We start from the raw sequence: 16,013 nt of genomic DNA, 5'->3' as shown, positions 1-16,013 counted from the left end.
AGTCGGACGCTTGCCTCTCTCTGTTGTCGCGATATTCTTGAGGCCGGAAGAGCGTAATGTCGAAGGTCACGTAGACAGCGCGTCCCGCCCCGCACGCCTAAGTTCTCGCGCGAATTGCATTTCCGCCCTTTTGGCTCTCTGAGCGGCACCATGGCGGTCGGCAAGAATAAGCGCCTTACGAAAGGAGGTAAAAAGGGAGCCAAGAAGAAAGTGTAAGTGGCAACTGTCGCGGCCTCCGCTTTAGGGGACCCCTACCGGAGTCGGCGAGCGGTCTGTGAGCCGCAGAGTAAGCCGGATGGCGAGGATTCTAGTTGGATTGCGATGGCCGTGCGGGGTTGGTAAACTGCGAACCGCGGCCCGGCGGAGGCCGGTGCTGCTTTGAGGCGGGCTGACTTGTTTCCCCCCCTGGCCTTCTGGGCCTAATGCACGCCCCTTTTGAGTCAGATTTCTGTCGCGAGTCGGACAGGAGTTGTGGGGTCATGGGTTCGTAAATCCCACGGATAATACTGGAGATGTCAAAGACACTTCTGTGGTTCATTCAGGACCCCGCGTCTCTCCGCTGCTTGGGCCGGGTGGAAGCTGGAAGTTTCCTGTAAGCTAGCACGAGGTCCTAAAGTGTGCGGGTTACCAGGGTGTGTCTTCACGAAACAGTAAAAGTGAAGCGACATTGCTTGTCCGGAGGCAGTGTTGGTATGGTGGAAGGACCCATGATGTGGGCAGAGGGTATATGTTCGTGGCATAATTAATTGACTGGAATGTCAGGTCTGCACCAGGACCTGGTGAGAAGAGCTAGATTTACGTGTGCGTCCCTTACCTCGCTGAGAGGAATTTAGTTAGCTGTTTAAAGTAATTAGAATGAGGAAAGTTCAAAACAATTACGTGATTTTAAAACTTAAGCATGTTTTTAAATCCAGGGTTGACCCATTTTCTAAAAAAGATTGGTATGATGTGAAAGCACCAGCTATGTTCAACATAAGGAATATTGGGAAAACATTGGTCACGAGAACTCAAGGAACCAGTGAGTATCTTATTCTCCGTTTGTGTTTTTATTCCATTGAGACATGCGTGTATCTTGGTCTACTATCCGTTCTTTGGTGGGATACTTAAAGAAATGTCAGCTTTGGATTGCGACTTTGGCCCCACTGGGGACTGTTTGTCCTATGGTGCTTGTGGAAGCAAGATGGTACTTTAAGAATTACCAGTAAAACGTGCATGGTTGGTTTTGAGCTTCCAATAAGCACTGTCAATAAGTCATTGGTGACCATATGGATTTGGTTAACAAAAGGTCTTTATAATTTTCTTAGTGCTTGAACATTAACTTAGCTGGCTTGGCTTTGTTTATGTTGTTCCTAACATTAACAATTGATTCTTGTTTTATAGAAATCGCGTCTGATGGCCTCAAAGGTCGTGTTTTTGAAGTGAGTCTTGCTGATCTGCAGAATGATGAAGTAGCGTTTAGAAAATTCAAGCTAATTACTGAGGATGTTCAGGGCAAAAACTGCCTGACTAATTTTCATGGTATGGATCTTACCCGTGACAAAATGTGCTCCATGGTCAAAAAGTGGCAGGTGAGGAGAAAATGCATGGTGCTGCAGTGTGCATGACCAAAGATGTCATGATTTCATGTCGGGCAGGAGCATGCTGTGCAGTTGAGGTTTAGATTTCTTTTCAAGTCTGTGGTATTTTCTTGCTATTGAGTGTGGACTTTTGAACTTGAGCAACAGCAGTGGTGGTGGTGTTTAGTTACTCAGTTGTCCCCAAACTGTTTGTGTGACCCCATGGACTGTAGGTGGAAAAGCTCCTGTCCATGGGATTTCCCAGGCAAGAACGTTGAAATGGGAGCCATTTCTTTCTCCAGGGGATCCTCCCAACCAGAGATCCAACCTGTGTTTCCTGCATTGCAGGTGGATTCTTTACCAATAAGCCACCCAGGAAGCCCTTGAACTGAGTTCAGGATTTAATATTGGATTATCATCAAAATTTTTTTTGCTGCATGAATTAGCACAGGTTTGCAGTTTAGGCTTTGCCTGTCCTCAGAACACCTTTGAACTTCAGAATCTTGTGAGTTTTATCATGAAAGGGGCTATTGGGTTAGTTTTATCTATTGTACTATACAGTAAGAGAGGCAGAGCCTCTGGAGTCAGATTGGAATTTTGTTTCCTTTTCCCAGTTATAGTCTCTGAAAAGTAACTTTTTAGTTCAGTCCGTTCCAGTGGCTCAGTTCTGTCCAACTCTTTATGACCTGGTGGACTGCAGCACGCCAGGCTTCCCTGTCCATCACCAACTCCTGGAGCTTGCTCAAACTCCTGTCCATCGAGTCAATGATGCCATCCAACCATCTCATCCTCTGCTGTCCTCTTCTTTTCCAATGAGTCAGTTCTTCACATCAGGTGGCCAAAGTATTGGAGTTTCAGCTTCAACATCAGTCCTTCCAATGAATATTCAGGATTGATTTCCTTTAGGATGGACTGGTTGAATCTCCTTGCAGTCCAAGGGACTTATAAGAGTCTTCTCCAACACCACAAGTTCAAAAGCATCAATTCTTTGGTATTCAGCCGCCTTTGTGGTCTCGCTTGCACATCCATACATGACTACTGGAAAAACCATAGCTTTGACTAGACAGACTTTTATTGGTATAAAAAGTAACTTACAGCTTGCTAAGCCTTGGTTTTTTAAAAATCTAAAATGTAGGTAAGAACATTAGCTCATGGAATCAGGATAAAATAAAAGATCCATGTAAACATGCTTTGTACAGAACTTGTTAACAGAAAGCATTGCTACAAGTTAGTTTTAACTACAGGAAATAATGACATTGGTTGAGATACCATTTGGGAATGTTTTATGTGGGAATGAATGATGACAAAATGTTTCGGTCCCAAATGACATAATGATTATACCGTTACATTTCTGACATTCCCCTAAGGTTTTATAGTTGTATTTCTGGAAGTATTTTAAGGTTTTTCACTATGATTGCATTATATTCGTTTTTTAAGGCATAAAATTTAGAAAATGCAAACAGGGCAAATCTTCTGAATTTAGGTAGTGTTGACTATGGATTTTTAAAAATTATGTTTTAGCCATGAAATGGAATATTTAATCCTTATTGTGGCTTTGGTTTGGAACATAAAGGACATTTTAAAATATATGTGTTTCATGTTATTACATTAGATGTCAGTAGAGTCTCTTAGAACCCATTTTTTTGTTTCCTTGCAGAGTTAAAAAATGGATTGGGGGAGGAGCAGATTGTTAAAGGCTAGCATGTGTATGTAAAAGGCGGTTCTTTGCAGATAGTGACAGTGAGGCTAGAGAAGCTACCTGGAGGAAAGAGAGGGGGGAAGACAGCCAAGAGGACTCGTTTAAATTAGATATGGAGGATAGTAAGAATTCAAGATACCTGTTGGTAAGCTCACTTCAAGGACATTAACTCTGTAAATTAAATATTTACATTTAATTTATATTTGATTTAATACATATTTATATTATACTTGATATTGTAAAATGAATACTTGACCTTCCACTTTTTTAAAATTGGAATTTGAGGGATAAAAATGGATAACTTTAAGTCTTGTATAACTGACAGTGTCATTTTTTTCACTAGACCATGATTGAAGCTCACGTTGATGTCAAGACTACCGATGGTTACTTGCTTCGTCTGTTCTGTGTGGGTTTTACTAAAAAGCGCAACAATCAGATTCGGAAGACCTCTTACGCCCAGCACCAGCAGGTGCGCCAGATCCGCAAGAAGATGATGGAAATCATGACCCGAGAGGTGCAGACAAATGACTTGAAAGAGGTGGTCAATAAATTGTAAGTGTTTTCCTTACAATACAACCGTCAGATAAGGAAAAGCATGTGAGACAAGGTGCTGTCAAAACTTTGTTTAAATCCTCTGAAACTAGCTGCATCTCTTGAAATGAAAGCATGCTAAGTGTTCAGTAAATGGTACTTGGTTTCTCATTTGGGCATTGAGTGAGACTGGAATCTCAGGACTCATCTTTGCCTTAGAAAATACACTGAGTTGACAAACCTTTCGTAATTAAGTATGGGAATAAATGATGACAAATGTTTCGGTCCCATATGATGTCTGATGATAAAACTTAACATTTTTCTGATGTTCCCATGCAGTTGCTTAGACCTGTGTTTGGAAAAGGTATAACGCTTGGATTCAGAAGGCTCAAGTGCTGATTTTGCTACTAAGTAGCTGTATAATTTAAATTATTTAACCATCACTTATGAAGGGGCAATAACAGAATGAAGATAATTGTGGATTAAATGAAGTGTAGGTTTATTCTAACTTATCATTACTGGTTTGCAGGATTCCAGATAGCATTGGAAAAGACATAGAAAAGGCTTGCCAATCTATTTATCCACTCCATGATGTCTTCGTTAGAAAAGTAAAAATGCTGAAGAAGCCCAAATTTGAATGTAAGTGAAGTCACAGGATTTCTGAAAGAAAATTGTGTAGAAAAGTAGTTTGTGTAGAAAAAGTTGTTTTTTTGTGTGTGTAGAAAAGTGTTGTTGTTGTTTTTTTGAGGCCAGATGTTGCTTTTTTTCCTCCTGTCTTCCCTGTATAGTATTATAGAGTACTAATAATATGTTTTAAGATATGGTAGGCTGTAACTAACAGTTTTTTCCTTCTTTTTAGTGGGAAAACTCATGGAGCTACATGGTGAAGGTAGTAGTTCTGGAAAAGCTACTGGGGATGAGACAGGTGCTAAAGTTGAACGAGCTGATGGATACGAGCCACCAGTCCAAGAATCGGTTTAAAATGCAGACTCTTAATGGTGACAAATAAAAGATCTTATTTGTGGTATTTTTTCCCTGATCATTCTTTTTAAATAACCTGACAGCTTGTTTAAAATGTTCTGATTTGTGGTGAAGTTTTCTTATCTTTTGTGTATAATTTTATTTAGTTACTAAGTAGCCAAGAAAGAGTAACATCTATTTTAAGCAGGAATGGTCTGGAAGTATTATAGATGGTGAATAAAAGGAAACCCTTTCTTTACATGGTTGAAGTTTTGAAAGCAAAAGTCAGTCAGTCGTATCTGACTCTTTGGCAAGAATACTGGAGTGGGTTGCCATAGCCTTTAGGGATAATCCCAACCCAGGGACTGAGCCCAGGTCTCCTGCACTGGAGGCAGTCTTTTCCATCTGAACCACCAGGGAAGCCAAGGTGGTTCTCAAATCTCTGAAAGGCTTATTAAAACATTGCAAGGCCTTGCTCCCAGAATTTCTGATGTTGTTCTAGGATGAAGTCTGCAGGTTTGCAAATTTTCAGGTGACGCTGGTGACAAGGAACCATACTTTGTGAACCACTGTCCTAAACCACACAATGGAAAGAGCTTATTGCCGTTTAGGTTTTTGTGGGTTTGTCTTTTTAAAATATAAATGCTGTCTTCTGTTCTCTAGAGGTAAATCCCCCCCTGAAAACTGTAATGGTCAAGCTGAAGTTGGCTAGACAAGTAGAGAAGCAGGTTATCGGTCTCCTATTGAGTGGGCATTTGTCTGCCATCCAGTGTTTCCTGGTCACTCGCCCATTCTGTTCTATACCTTCTCCGCTCAAATCTCTAATTTTTCGTTCTCAGTTCAGCTGATGGCCTTGCTTCTTGAGAGTAAGAACCTCAGAATTTCCTGTTATTTCCACCCTGCCTCATGTTGGGAAAGACTGAGGGCAAAAGGAGATGGGGTGGCAGCGGGTGAGATAGATACTATCACTGACTCAATGGACAGGAATCTGCAAACTCTGGAAGATAGTGAAGGACAGAGATGCTTGGTGTGCTGCAGTCCGTGGGGTTGCAGAGTCAGACACAGAAGCATCAGATTCTACCCTCTGTTCTTGGCTCCATCAGTTCTCGCCTTTTTCATTATTCCTCTGCCAGTCTCAGCATACAAGCAAGTCCTCTGCCTTTCCAGATCCCTATTCAAGCTCATAGCAAAGCTCGAAAGAGTTAGCCATATTTCTTGCACTTAATTTTACTTTCCTTGAATCTGTTGCAGTTGGGCTTTTTTCTCTTTCACACTTTTTTTTTTACACCCCACTCTTAACGGAAGCTGTTGCTGTTAGAATTAACAGATGTCATTGTTAAGCCAGTGGTTCATCCTTAGCTTTCATTTTACTTCTGTAACAGTGATAATTGACAGTTGATTTTCTCCTGTGTTTCTTAACTGTATTCTGGAATTGGACCTCAAAAAAGTTTGCCTCCCATGTTGCTAGCTACTTACTATTTGCTAGTTTGTCTCAGGCCTCAGTGTTGGAGGGCCCTAGGCCTTTTATGTTTACCAATATTCTTTCTAAAAACAGTCTTACTCAATTTCTTGGTTTTAAATAAACTGACTCAGAATTTTACTTCTAGTCTGTACCTTTTTTGAACTCCAGGTTTGTCCCTCCAACTCCCAATTTAATGTCAATAGGCATTAACATGTCTAAAATTAGATTCCTGAACAACTTCACCCATCCTATTTTACTTTTTACAATTTATTTTCTAAGTAAAATACTTACTTGGCTGCATCAGGTCTATGGCATACAGGCTCAGTAATTGAGATGCATGGACTTAGTTGCTCCACGGCATGTGGGATCTTAGTTCCCCAACCAGGATTGAACCCAGGTTGCCTGCATTGCACAGAGGATTCTTAACCACTGAAATACCAGGGAAGTCCCCCCATCCTGTTTTAGACAGAAGTACGTCCTCTGGTCATCTTTGATGATTCACGGTTCATTCAAAAGGAATCTGGCAGTCCAGTGGTTAGGCCTCTGCTTTCAGTGCCAAGGATACAAGTTTTTAATAAAGAAGAAACTATGTGGAATCTAACCATTTCTTACTGCCTCCATTTCTGTCACTTTGGAGGAAGTCATTACCAGCCTGTGCTTGGAATTGGTTGTGTTCAGTCTCTCAGTCTTGTCCGACTCTTTTGCAACTCCACAGACTGCAGTACACCAGGCTTCTCTGTTTTTCACCATCTCCTGGAGCTTGCTCAAATTCATGTCCATTGAGTTGGTGATGCCATCCAACCATCTCTGTCATCCCCTCCTGCCTTCAGTCTTGACTAGCATCAGGGTCTTATGAACTGGCTCTTAACATCAGGTGGCCAAAGTATTGGAGCTTCAGCATCAGTCCTAATGAATATTCAGGATTCATTTCCTTTGGGATTGACTGGTTTGATCTCCTTCCAGTCCAAGGGACTCTTAAAGAGTCTTCTGTAACACCAGTTTAAAAGCATCAATTCTTCAGTGTTAGCCTTCTTCATGGTCCAACTCTGAAATCCATACATAACTACGGGAAAAACCATAGCTTTGACTATATGGACCTTTTGTTGGTAAAGTAATGTCTTTGCTTTTTAATATGCTGTCTAGGTTTGTCATAGCTTTTGTTCCAAGGAGCAAGTGTCTGAATTTCGTGGCTGCAGTCACCATCTACAGTGATTTTGGAGCCCAAGAAAGTAAAGTCTTTGATTTTTTCCATTGTTTCCCCATCTGTTTGCCATGAAGTGATGGGACCAGTTGCCACGATCTTTTTTTGTTTTTTGAATGTTGAGTTTTAAGCTAGTATTTTCACTCTTCTCCACTCTTCTCTTTCACTTTCATCAGAGGCTCTTTAGTTCCTCTTTGCTTTTTGCCATTAGGGTGGTGTCATTTACATTTCTGAGGGTATTGATAATTGTCCCGGGAATGTTGATTCCAGCTTGTGCTTCATCCAGCCTGGGATGTCACATGATGTACTCTGCATGGAAGTTAAGTAAGCAGGGTGATGATATACAGCCTTGATGTACTCCTTTCCCATTTTGGAACCAGTTTGCTGTTTCATGTCTGTTTCTAACTTGACCTGCATACAGGTTTCCTAGGAGATAGGTAAGGTGGTCTGGTATTCCCATCTCTTGAAGAGTTTTCCAGTTTGTTGTGATCCATACAGTCAAAGGCTTTAGCATGGTCAGTGAAGCAGAAATTGTGATGTTTTTCTGGAATTGTCTTGCTTTTTCTATGATCCAATGGATGTTGGCAGTTTGATCGCCCTGGTTCCTCTTTTTCTAAATCCAGCTTGAACATCTTGAAGTTTACGGTTCACGTACTGTTGAAGCCTGGCTTGGAGAATTTTGAGCATTACTTTGCTAGCGTGTGAGATGAGTGCAATTGTGTGGTAGTTTGAGCATTCTTTGGCATTGCCTTTCTTTGGGATTGGAATGAAAACTGACCTTTTCCAGTCCTGTGGCCACTGCTGAGATTTTCATATTTGTTGGCATATTGAGTGCAGCACTTTCACAGCATCATCGTTTAGGATTTTAAATAGCTCAGCTGGAATTCCATTGCCTCCACTAGTTTTGTTCCTTGTGATGCTTCCTAAGGCCCACTTGATTTCTTCTCACTCCAGGATGTCTGGCTCTATGTGAGTGATCACACCATCGTGGTTATCTGGGTCATTCAGATTTTTGTATAGTTCTGTGTATTCTTGCCACCTTGTTAATAACTTCTGCTTCTGTCAGGTCCATACCATTTCTGTCCTTTATTGTGCTCCTCTTTGCATGAAATGTTCCCTTGGTATCTGATTTTCTTGAAGAGATCTCTAGTCTTATATTGTTTTCCTCTGTTTCTTTGCATGTTCACTTAGGAAGACTGTTGAACCTAATCCCTTGAAAATGTTTGTCACTTGCACTGTATTATCTAAGGGATTTGATTTAGGTCATACCTGAAGGGTCTAGTGGTTTTCCCTACTTTCTTCAATTTAAGTCTGAATTTTGCAGTAAGGAATTCATGATCTGAGTCAGTCAGTTCCTGGTTTTGCTCTGACTATAGAGCATCTCCATCTTTGACTGCAAAGAATATAATCAATCTGATTTCAGTATTGACCATCTGGTGATGTCCATGTGTAGAGTCATCTCTTGTGTTGTTGGAAGAGGATGTTTGCTATGACTATGCATGCATTCTCTTGGCAAAACTCTTTGCCAAGAGAGTTAGCCCTTGCCCTGCTTCATTTTGTACTCTGAGGCCAAACTTGCCTGTCACTCCAGGTTATCTCTTGACTTCCTTCTTTTGCATTCTAGTCCCCTATGATGAAAAGGATAGGTTTTCAATGTTAGTTCTAGAAGGTGGTGTAGGCATAGAACCATTCAACTTCAGCTTCGTCAGCATTATTGGTTGGCGCATAGACTTGAATTACTGTGACATCGAATGGTTTGCCTTGGAAACAAAGATCATTCAGTTGCTTTTGAAATTGCACCAAAGTACTGCATTTCAGATTCCTCACTTTCTAAGTGGCCCCCAAACGTGTGCTTTTACCTGTTAATCAGTAGATCCTGCTGATACATTCATCCTATTTAAAACCCCTGTCCTTCAGTCCTTTCCCTGTTACTTTTCTATAGTTTTAACTTGTGGTTACTAGGAAAATTCCATGTGGACAGCTTTTTTGGGGGGAGGAGGGTGGAGTCTGGCTCACTGCTACACTTTGCAGTGCCTTGAATTGAAGTTCAGTATTATTTGAATAAAGGAGTGAATGGCATTCCCTTACTGAAGAAGCACATGTTTTTAGTAGAAACCAGTTGTAGGTTTGGGTCTGAAGTGACAGGTGCTTCCTTTCCAAGGTAGAAGTTGGGACTTGAGTCTATGGAGTGATCATTCAAGGTGGGGACCGGGAATGGAGAAGTGGTGACTTGCTGCTTCATGCTGGACTAGTAGGATACGCCCAGCGAAGCTCCAGTTTGCTACATCTCTTGAGTAGGGCTTGGCATGGTTCTCAAGGGTTCATGTGAAAACACTTCCAAAAATAATGGTTTTTAAAAAATGGTTTGGTCTGATGATGTGTTGAAGTTAGCTTCCCATAGGTCACCATGAAGGTGGTTAACATCCATATAATAAAAAAGACTATAAGGGGTGATTGTAAGTTTCCCGCTTAGTATCATATATGTGATATGTAGATATTAACAAATGGCCTTTCTCTACTTGATTGTACCTAGAACAGTTTTGTAACCAGGGATATACATTTTGAATCTTCAAAAATGAGTTACTGAAGACCTTTATGTCAGGGCATGACTGAAATAGCAAAACTAACTCTTGATTTGAAACTGGCTTTTGCTTTAATGTGGACAGTTGAGCAGCACCATTAACTTGAGAGCAGAAAAGACTGCCAGGGGAGTATGCTAGATTATTGGACTGAGCCTAATTATACAAGTTCTTAAATGCAGAAGTTTGAGGCAGAAGTGGTGGTAACAGTGCAAGGACGGCCCAGTGTTGCTGCATCCTCTCTAAGGATGGAGACGGGGCCATGGGCCAAGGAAAGAGAATGGCTTGTCACAGTTGGGAAAGGCAAGGAGGTCCTCAGTGGCACACTGGCTGAGGGACATCCCACCATTATCCCACATGGCATGCATAAGCCTCAAAATACCACCACCACAAACTTACTGAGCAGTTTCAAACGTTCCTAGCACATGGCCCACTACATCTAAGTGCTGTGTAAACACTGCTTGCGCACTTGGCCAGAGCTTTTCCCTCAGCCCTTAGGTAGTCTCAGTGCTACAGGGGTATGTTCGTAGTGCCCACTTCCAGTCCTTAAGCTGGCTGCTCTATCGTTTTTTTGTTGAAGGTTCTTTTTTGGTTGATTGCTCAGGAAGTGCATTTTCTGAGTTCTTGTATGTTGAATATAGTTTATCATTTGCTTTATACCTGAAAGTCACTTGTATTGGATCTAAAACCCTCAGCTTACTTTTTGAGCATCTTAATGATATTACTTCTATTTTCTTCTGGCATAAAGCATTGCTAATGCAAGTCTGATGATAATTTTCTATTCCTTGCAAGTCACTTTCTGGTTTTGGCTAAAGCCAAATAATTTCTTGTTTAGTCAAAGTCATATAATTTTATAAAATACTTCTTGGTAGTAGTCTGACAGAATAGTCTCAGGTATGCAGCATAGGCATACCTTGGAGATACTGTGAGTTTGGTTCAAGACCACCTCAAAAAAGTGAATAATACAACAGAGTGAGTCTCAGGAATTTTTTGGTTTCCCAGTGCATGTAAAAGTTACATCATCTATTAAGGGTACAATAGCACTGTCTTTAAAAAAAAACCCTACATTAATTTAAAAATACTTTATTGCTAAAAAATGCTGAACATCAATGAATCTTTAGTGATTCTTTACCAGCTGAGCCACCAGGGAAGCCCTACTCAGGTAGATGTGCAAAAGGCCAGTTCTCTGACATGACCAGTAGCACCAACACTCAGACTGCCCTCACACATGGCTCCATGTCCACTGTCATGGGCTGTGCACACAATAGATCTTCCTTGTGCATGACAGGCTCATGACTCCTGCCAGATTGGTCGGTTTGTCTTGATGTGGTTGGGGCTATATCACGCAGGCTGACTACTGACAGACTACACCGGTCCTTTGGTCACCTTTCTGGGCAGCTGCTGGTGCCTCAGCTCTACTGAGGCATTTTTAGGTTACAGTATTGCTGTCTCAGTCCAACCAGCTGACGGGCCGCACACCTGCAGCACTTGAAACCAAAATGCCATATGTATGACGTGCTTAGTTTTCTGGACCACTTAGAGTCTACGGGGCACTTTTTGTCGCAAAGGCCACCTGGCAAATTTGATATTTATTTAACAGCTGCCTGCTCTCCATGGATAGCTTAGCATAGCTGAGCATTAAAAAGCTTTCTGACTACTCTCCTCCAGTTCTACATACCTGACTGGGTCACAGACTATGGCAATGCCCCTAAAAGGATCATCTCATCTTGGTTGCCTCAGGGGTGATAATCAAAGTCTGGGTGAAAGTAGGGATACCTGGAGAAAATATGAAATTATAGGTACAGATTTTGTGGCAGTGAAGGGAAGACAACCTTGGCACCTGGGAAGAAAACGAGGGAGGGAAGGGGAGTAATTAATGTACTACGGTCCAGAGATCATCATTTCTCAACTGTGGGCCTACTGATATTTCAGGCTGGATAATTCATAGTTGTGAGGGACTGTCCTGTGCCATGTGGGATGTTGAGCAGTACTGCTGGCCTCTACCCACTAGATGCCAGGAGCATCTTTCCCCAATTTGTGACAAATGTTTTAAGACACTGTCAAATGTCCTATGGGACAAAATTTCCTACAATTGAGAACCACTACCCTTGATCCAAAGAATGCAGAGTTCCAAAGAATAGCAACAAGAGATAACCTCAGCAATCAATGCTAAGAAATAGAGGAAAACAACAGAATGGGAAAGACTAAAGATCTCTTCAAGAAAATTAGAGATACCAAGGGAACATTTCATGCAAAGATGGGCTTGATAAAGGGACAGAAATGGTATGGACCTAACAAGCAGAAGATATTAAGAAGTCGCAAGAATACACAGAAGAACGGTACAAAAAAAGTGTCACGACCCAGATAATCATGATGGTGTGATCACCAGCCTAGAGCCAGATATCCTGGAATGTGACGTTAATTGGGCCTTAGAAAGCATCACTACGAACAAAGCTAGTGGAGGGGATGGAATTCCAGTTGAGTTATTTCAAATCTTGAAAGATGCTGTCAAAGTGCTGCACTCAACATGCCAGCAAATTTGGAAAACTCAGCAGTGGCCACTGGACTGGAAAAGGTCAGTTTTCATTCCAGGCAATGCCAAAGAATGCTCAAACTACTGCACAATTGCACTCATCTCACATGCTAGTAAAGTAATGCTCAAAATTCTCCAAGCCAGGCTTCAACAATACGTGAACTGTGAACTTCCTGATGTTCAAGCTGGTTTTACAAAAGGCAGAGGAACCAGAGATCAAATTGCCAATGTCCGCTGGATTATCGAAAAAGCAAGAGAATTCCAGAAAAACATCTATTTCTGCTTTATTGACTATGCCAAAGCCTTTGACTGTGTGGATCACAATAAACTGTGGAAAATTCTTAGAGATGGGAATACCAGACCACCTGACCTGCCTCTTGAGAAACCTATATGCAGGTCAGGAAGCAACAGTTAGAACTGGACATGGAACAACAGACTGGTTTCAAATAGGAAAAGGGGTACGGCAAGGCTGTGTATTGTCACCCTGCTTATTTAACTTATATGCAGAGGACATCATGAGAAACGCTGGGCTGGAAGAAGCACAAGCTGGAATCAAGATTGCCGGGAGAAATACCAATAACCTCAGATATGCAGATGACACCACCCTTATGGAAGAAAGTGAAGAGGAACTCAAAAGCCTTTTGATGAAAGAGAGTGAAAAAGTTGGCTTAAAGCTCAACATTCAGAAAACTAAGATCATGGCATCTGGTCCCATCACTTCATGGGAAATAGATGGGGAAACAGTGTCAGACTTTATTTTTTGGGGCTCCAAAATCACTGCAGATGGTGACTGCAGCCATGAAATTAAAAGACGCTTACTCCTTGGAAGAAAAGTTATGACCAACCTAGATAGCGTATTGAAAAGCAGAGACCTTACTTTGCCAACAAAGGTCCATCTAGTCAAGGCTGTGGTTTTTCCAGTAGTCATGTATGGATGTGAGAGTTGTACTGTGAAGAAAGCTGAGCGCCAAAGAATTGATGCTTTTGAACTTGTTGGAGAGTTTGGAAAGTTTACTTTGTTGGAAAAGACTCTTGAGAGTCCCTTGGACTGCAAGGAGATCCAACCAGTCCATTCTGAAGGAGATCAGCCCTGGGATTTCTTTGGAAGGAATGATGCTAAAGCTGAAACTCCAGTACTTTGGCCACCTCATGCGAAGGGTTGACTCATTGGAAAAGACTCTGATGCTGGGAAGGATTGGGGGCAGGAGGAGAAGGAGACAACAGAAGATGAGATGGCTGGATGGCATCACTGACTCGATGGACATGAGTTTGAGTGAACTCCGGGAGTTGGTGATGGACAGGGAGGCCTGGCATGCTGCAATTCATGGGGTCGCAAAGAGTCGGTGACAACTGAGTGACTGAACTGAACTTACCCTTGATCCAGGGCTTCCCTGATAGCTCAGTTGGTAAACAATCCGCCTGCAATGTAGGTGACCCTGGTTCGATTCCTGAGTTGGGAAGATCCCCTGGAAAAGGGATAGGCTACCCACTCCAGTGTTCTTGGGCTTCCCTGGTGGTTCAGCTGGTAAAGAATCCACCTGCAATGTGGGAGACCTGGGTTTGATCCCTGGGTTGGGACAGTCCTCTGGAGAAGGGAAAGGCTACCCACTCCAGCATTCTGGCCTGGAGAATTCCATGGACAGTCCTTGGGGTTGCAAAGAGTCGGACATGACAGAGCGACTTTCACTCGCTCACCCTTGATCCAAAATTTCTATCTGGATCAAGTGGCTTGCAGGCCTGCTCAGTTGCTAAGTCATGTCTGACTCTTTGTGACCCCATGAACTGTAGCCTGCCAGGCTCCTCTGTCCATGGGATTTACCAGGCAAAAATACTGGAGTCGGTTGCCATTTCCTTTTCCAGGGGATCTTTCCAAGCCAGGGGTCGAACCCACATCTTCTGCATTGCAAGCAGATTGTTTACCCACTGAACCACCTGGGATCAAGTGGCAGTTGCAGCTAACAGTCTGACTTGCCACTGGGCTTGTCATAAACAGGAAAATTAATACAGACATGGTGTCCTGTGCCTGGTGCCATCAGCAGTAGCTCCCAATTGCAAACATGTGCAGATGTACCCAGAATAACACAATCTTGATTAAAACTGGCTGATCACATGCTTTTTTACAATGGAAATATTTAATATTACAGCCAGGGGTATTACATAGTGATTTGATAATTGCATATATTATGAAATCACCACAATAAGTTACTATCCCCCTAAAGTTATTACAATAGTGACCATATTCCTTATGCTGTATATTACATTGGTTTATCTACTTTATAACTGGAGGTTTGTACCCTTTAATCTCCTTCACCTATTCTGCTCCACCCCTCCTGGGAAACCACAGAAAACTAATTTGTGTCTGTAAGTCTCTGTGGTTTGTTTCTTATATTCCACTTAAAAGTAAAACCATATGTTTCTCTCCTTCTGACTTACTTCACTTAGCATAATATCCTCTAGATCCAACCATGTTGCCACAAATAGCAAGATTTTTTAATGTCTAATATTCCACTATATATATATAATGTCTAATACTCCACTGTATACACACACACACACCCCACATCTTCTTTATCAGTCCTCTATTGTAAAAATGCTGCAATGAACACTGGTGCATATATCTTTTCAAATTCGTAAATACCTAGATTATACAGCAGTTCTGTTTTCAAAAGTTTTCAGGAAACTTCATACTGTTTTCATAGTGGCTGAACCTACTGACAATCCTACCAGCAATGAATGAGGGTTTCCTTTTCTCCACATTCCCAAAACCCATTTGTCTTTTTGATAAAAGCCATTCTGACAGGCGTGAGGTGTGGTTTTGATATGCATTTCCCTAACAGTTTGATATGCATCTCCCTAACAGTGTTTCATCAGAAACACTGGGCTGGATGAAGCACAAGCCGGAATCAAGATTGATGGGAGAAATATCAATAACCTCAGATATGCAGATGAAACCACTCTCATGGCAGACAGTGAAGAAGAACTAAAGAGCCTCTTGATGAAAGTGAAAGAGGAGAGTGAAAAAGTTGGCTCAAAGTTCAACATTCAGAAAACTAAGATCATGGCATCCGGTCCCATCACTTCATGGCAAATAGATGGGGAAACAGTGGCAGACTTTATTTTTTGGGTCTCCAAAATCACTGCAGATGGTGACTGCAGCCATGAAATTAAAAGACGCTTACTCCTTGGAAGGAAAGTTACGACCAACCTAGACAGCATATTAAAAAGCAGAGACATTGCTTTGCCAACAAAGGCCCCGTCTAGTCAAGGCTATTGTTTTTCCAGTACTCATGTATGGATGTGAGAGTTGGACTATAAAGAAAGCTGAGTGCAGAAGAATTGATGCTTTTGAACTGTGGTGTTGGAGAAGACTCTTGAGAGTCCCTTGGACTGCAAGGAAATCCACCCAGTCCATCCTAAAGGAGATTGGTCCTGTGTGTTCATTGGAAGGACTGATGCTGAAGCTGAAACTCCAATACTTTGGCCACCTGATAT

The 16,013-nt window shown here is 41.9% G+C and overlaps 1 protein-coding gene and 2 non-coding genes across 4 annotated transcripts; all 3 read left to right on the top strand.

The window, feature by feature from the left end:
* Positions 1 to 79: 79 nt before the first annotated feature.
* Positions 80 to 4,813, top strand: RPS3A (ribosomal protein S3A). 2 transcript variants are annotated; one of them, XM_019977835.2, is made up of 6 exons: positions 80 to 212; positions 915 to 1,018; positions 1,381 to 1,568; positions 3,599 to 3,807; positions 4,316 to 4,425; positions 4,646 to 4,813. In XM_019977835.2, exons 1-6 carry the CDS (start codon positions 151 to 153, stop codon positions 4,765 to 4,767), a joined length of 795 nt encoding a protein of 264 aa, XP_019833394.1. In that variant the 5' UTR covers positions 80 to 150; the 3' UTR covers positions 4,768 to 4,813. The 2 variants fall into 2 exon arrangements, with proteins under 2 accessions (XP_019833394.1, XP_070625122.1); XM_070769021.1 differs by having other exon boundaries at positions 112 to 187.
* On the top strand, positions 2,849 to 2,915 carry LOC139176907 (small nucleolar RNA SNORD73). The gene has a single exon (XR_011561375.1). It is a non-coding gene; the product is annotated as a small nucleolar RNA SNORD73 (small nucleolar RNA).
* Positions 4,048 to 4,116, top strand: LOC139176908 (small nucleolar RNA SNORD73). The gene has a single exon (XR_011561376.1). It is a non-coding gene; the product is annotated as a small nucleolar RNA SNORD73 (small nucleolar RNA).
* Positions 4,814 to 16,013: the final 11,200 nt, after the last annotated feature.

The sequence above is a fragment of the Bos indicus genome, chromosome 17 (genome assembly GCF_029378745.1).
Source record: "Bos indicus isolate NIAB-ARS_2022 breed Sahiwal x Tharparkar chromosome 17, NIAB-ARS_B.indTharparkar_mat_pri_1.0, whole genome shotgun sequence".
In the NCBI taxonomy this organism is placed as follows: Eukaryota; Metazoa; Chordata; class Mammalia; order Artiodactyla; family Bovidae; genus Bos; species Bos indicus.
Note: the sequence above shows the minus strand (reverse complement) of the source record. Positions and strands in the feature narration are given on the sequence as shown.

Excerpts from the sequence above, each read along its gene's own strand:
- RPS3A (XM_019977835.2), top strand. The coding sequence starts at position 151 with ATGGCGGTCGGCAAGAATAAGCGCCTTACGAAAGGAGGTAAAAAGGGA. Across the intron at positions 1,569-3,598 it reads CCATGGTCAAAAAGTGGCAG|ACCATGATTGAAGCTCACGT; the intron begins GTGAGGAGAAAA and ends TTTTTTCACTAG. Across the intron at positions 4,426-4,645 it reads GAAGAAGCCCAAATTTGAAT|TGGGAAAACTCATGGAGCTA; the intron begins GTAAGTGAAGTC and ends CCTTCTTTTTAG.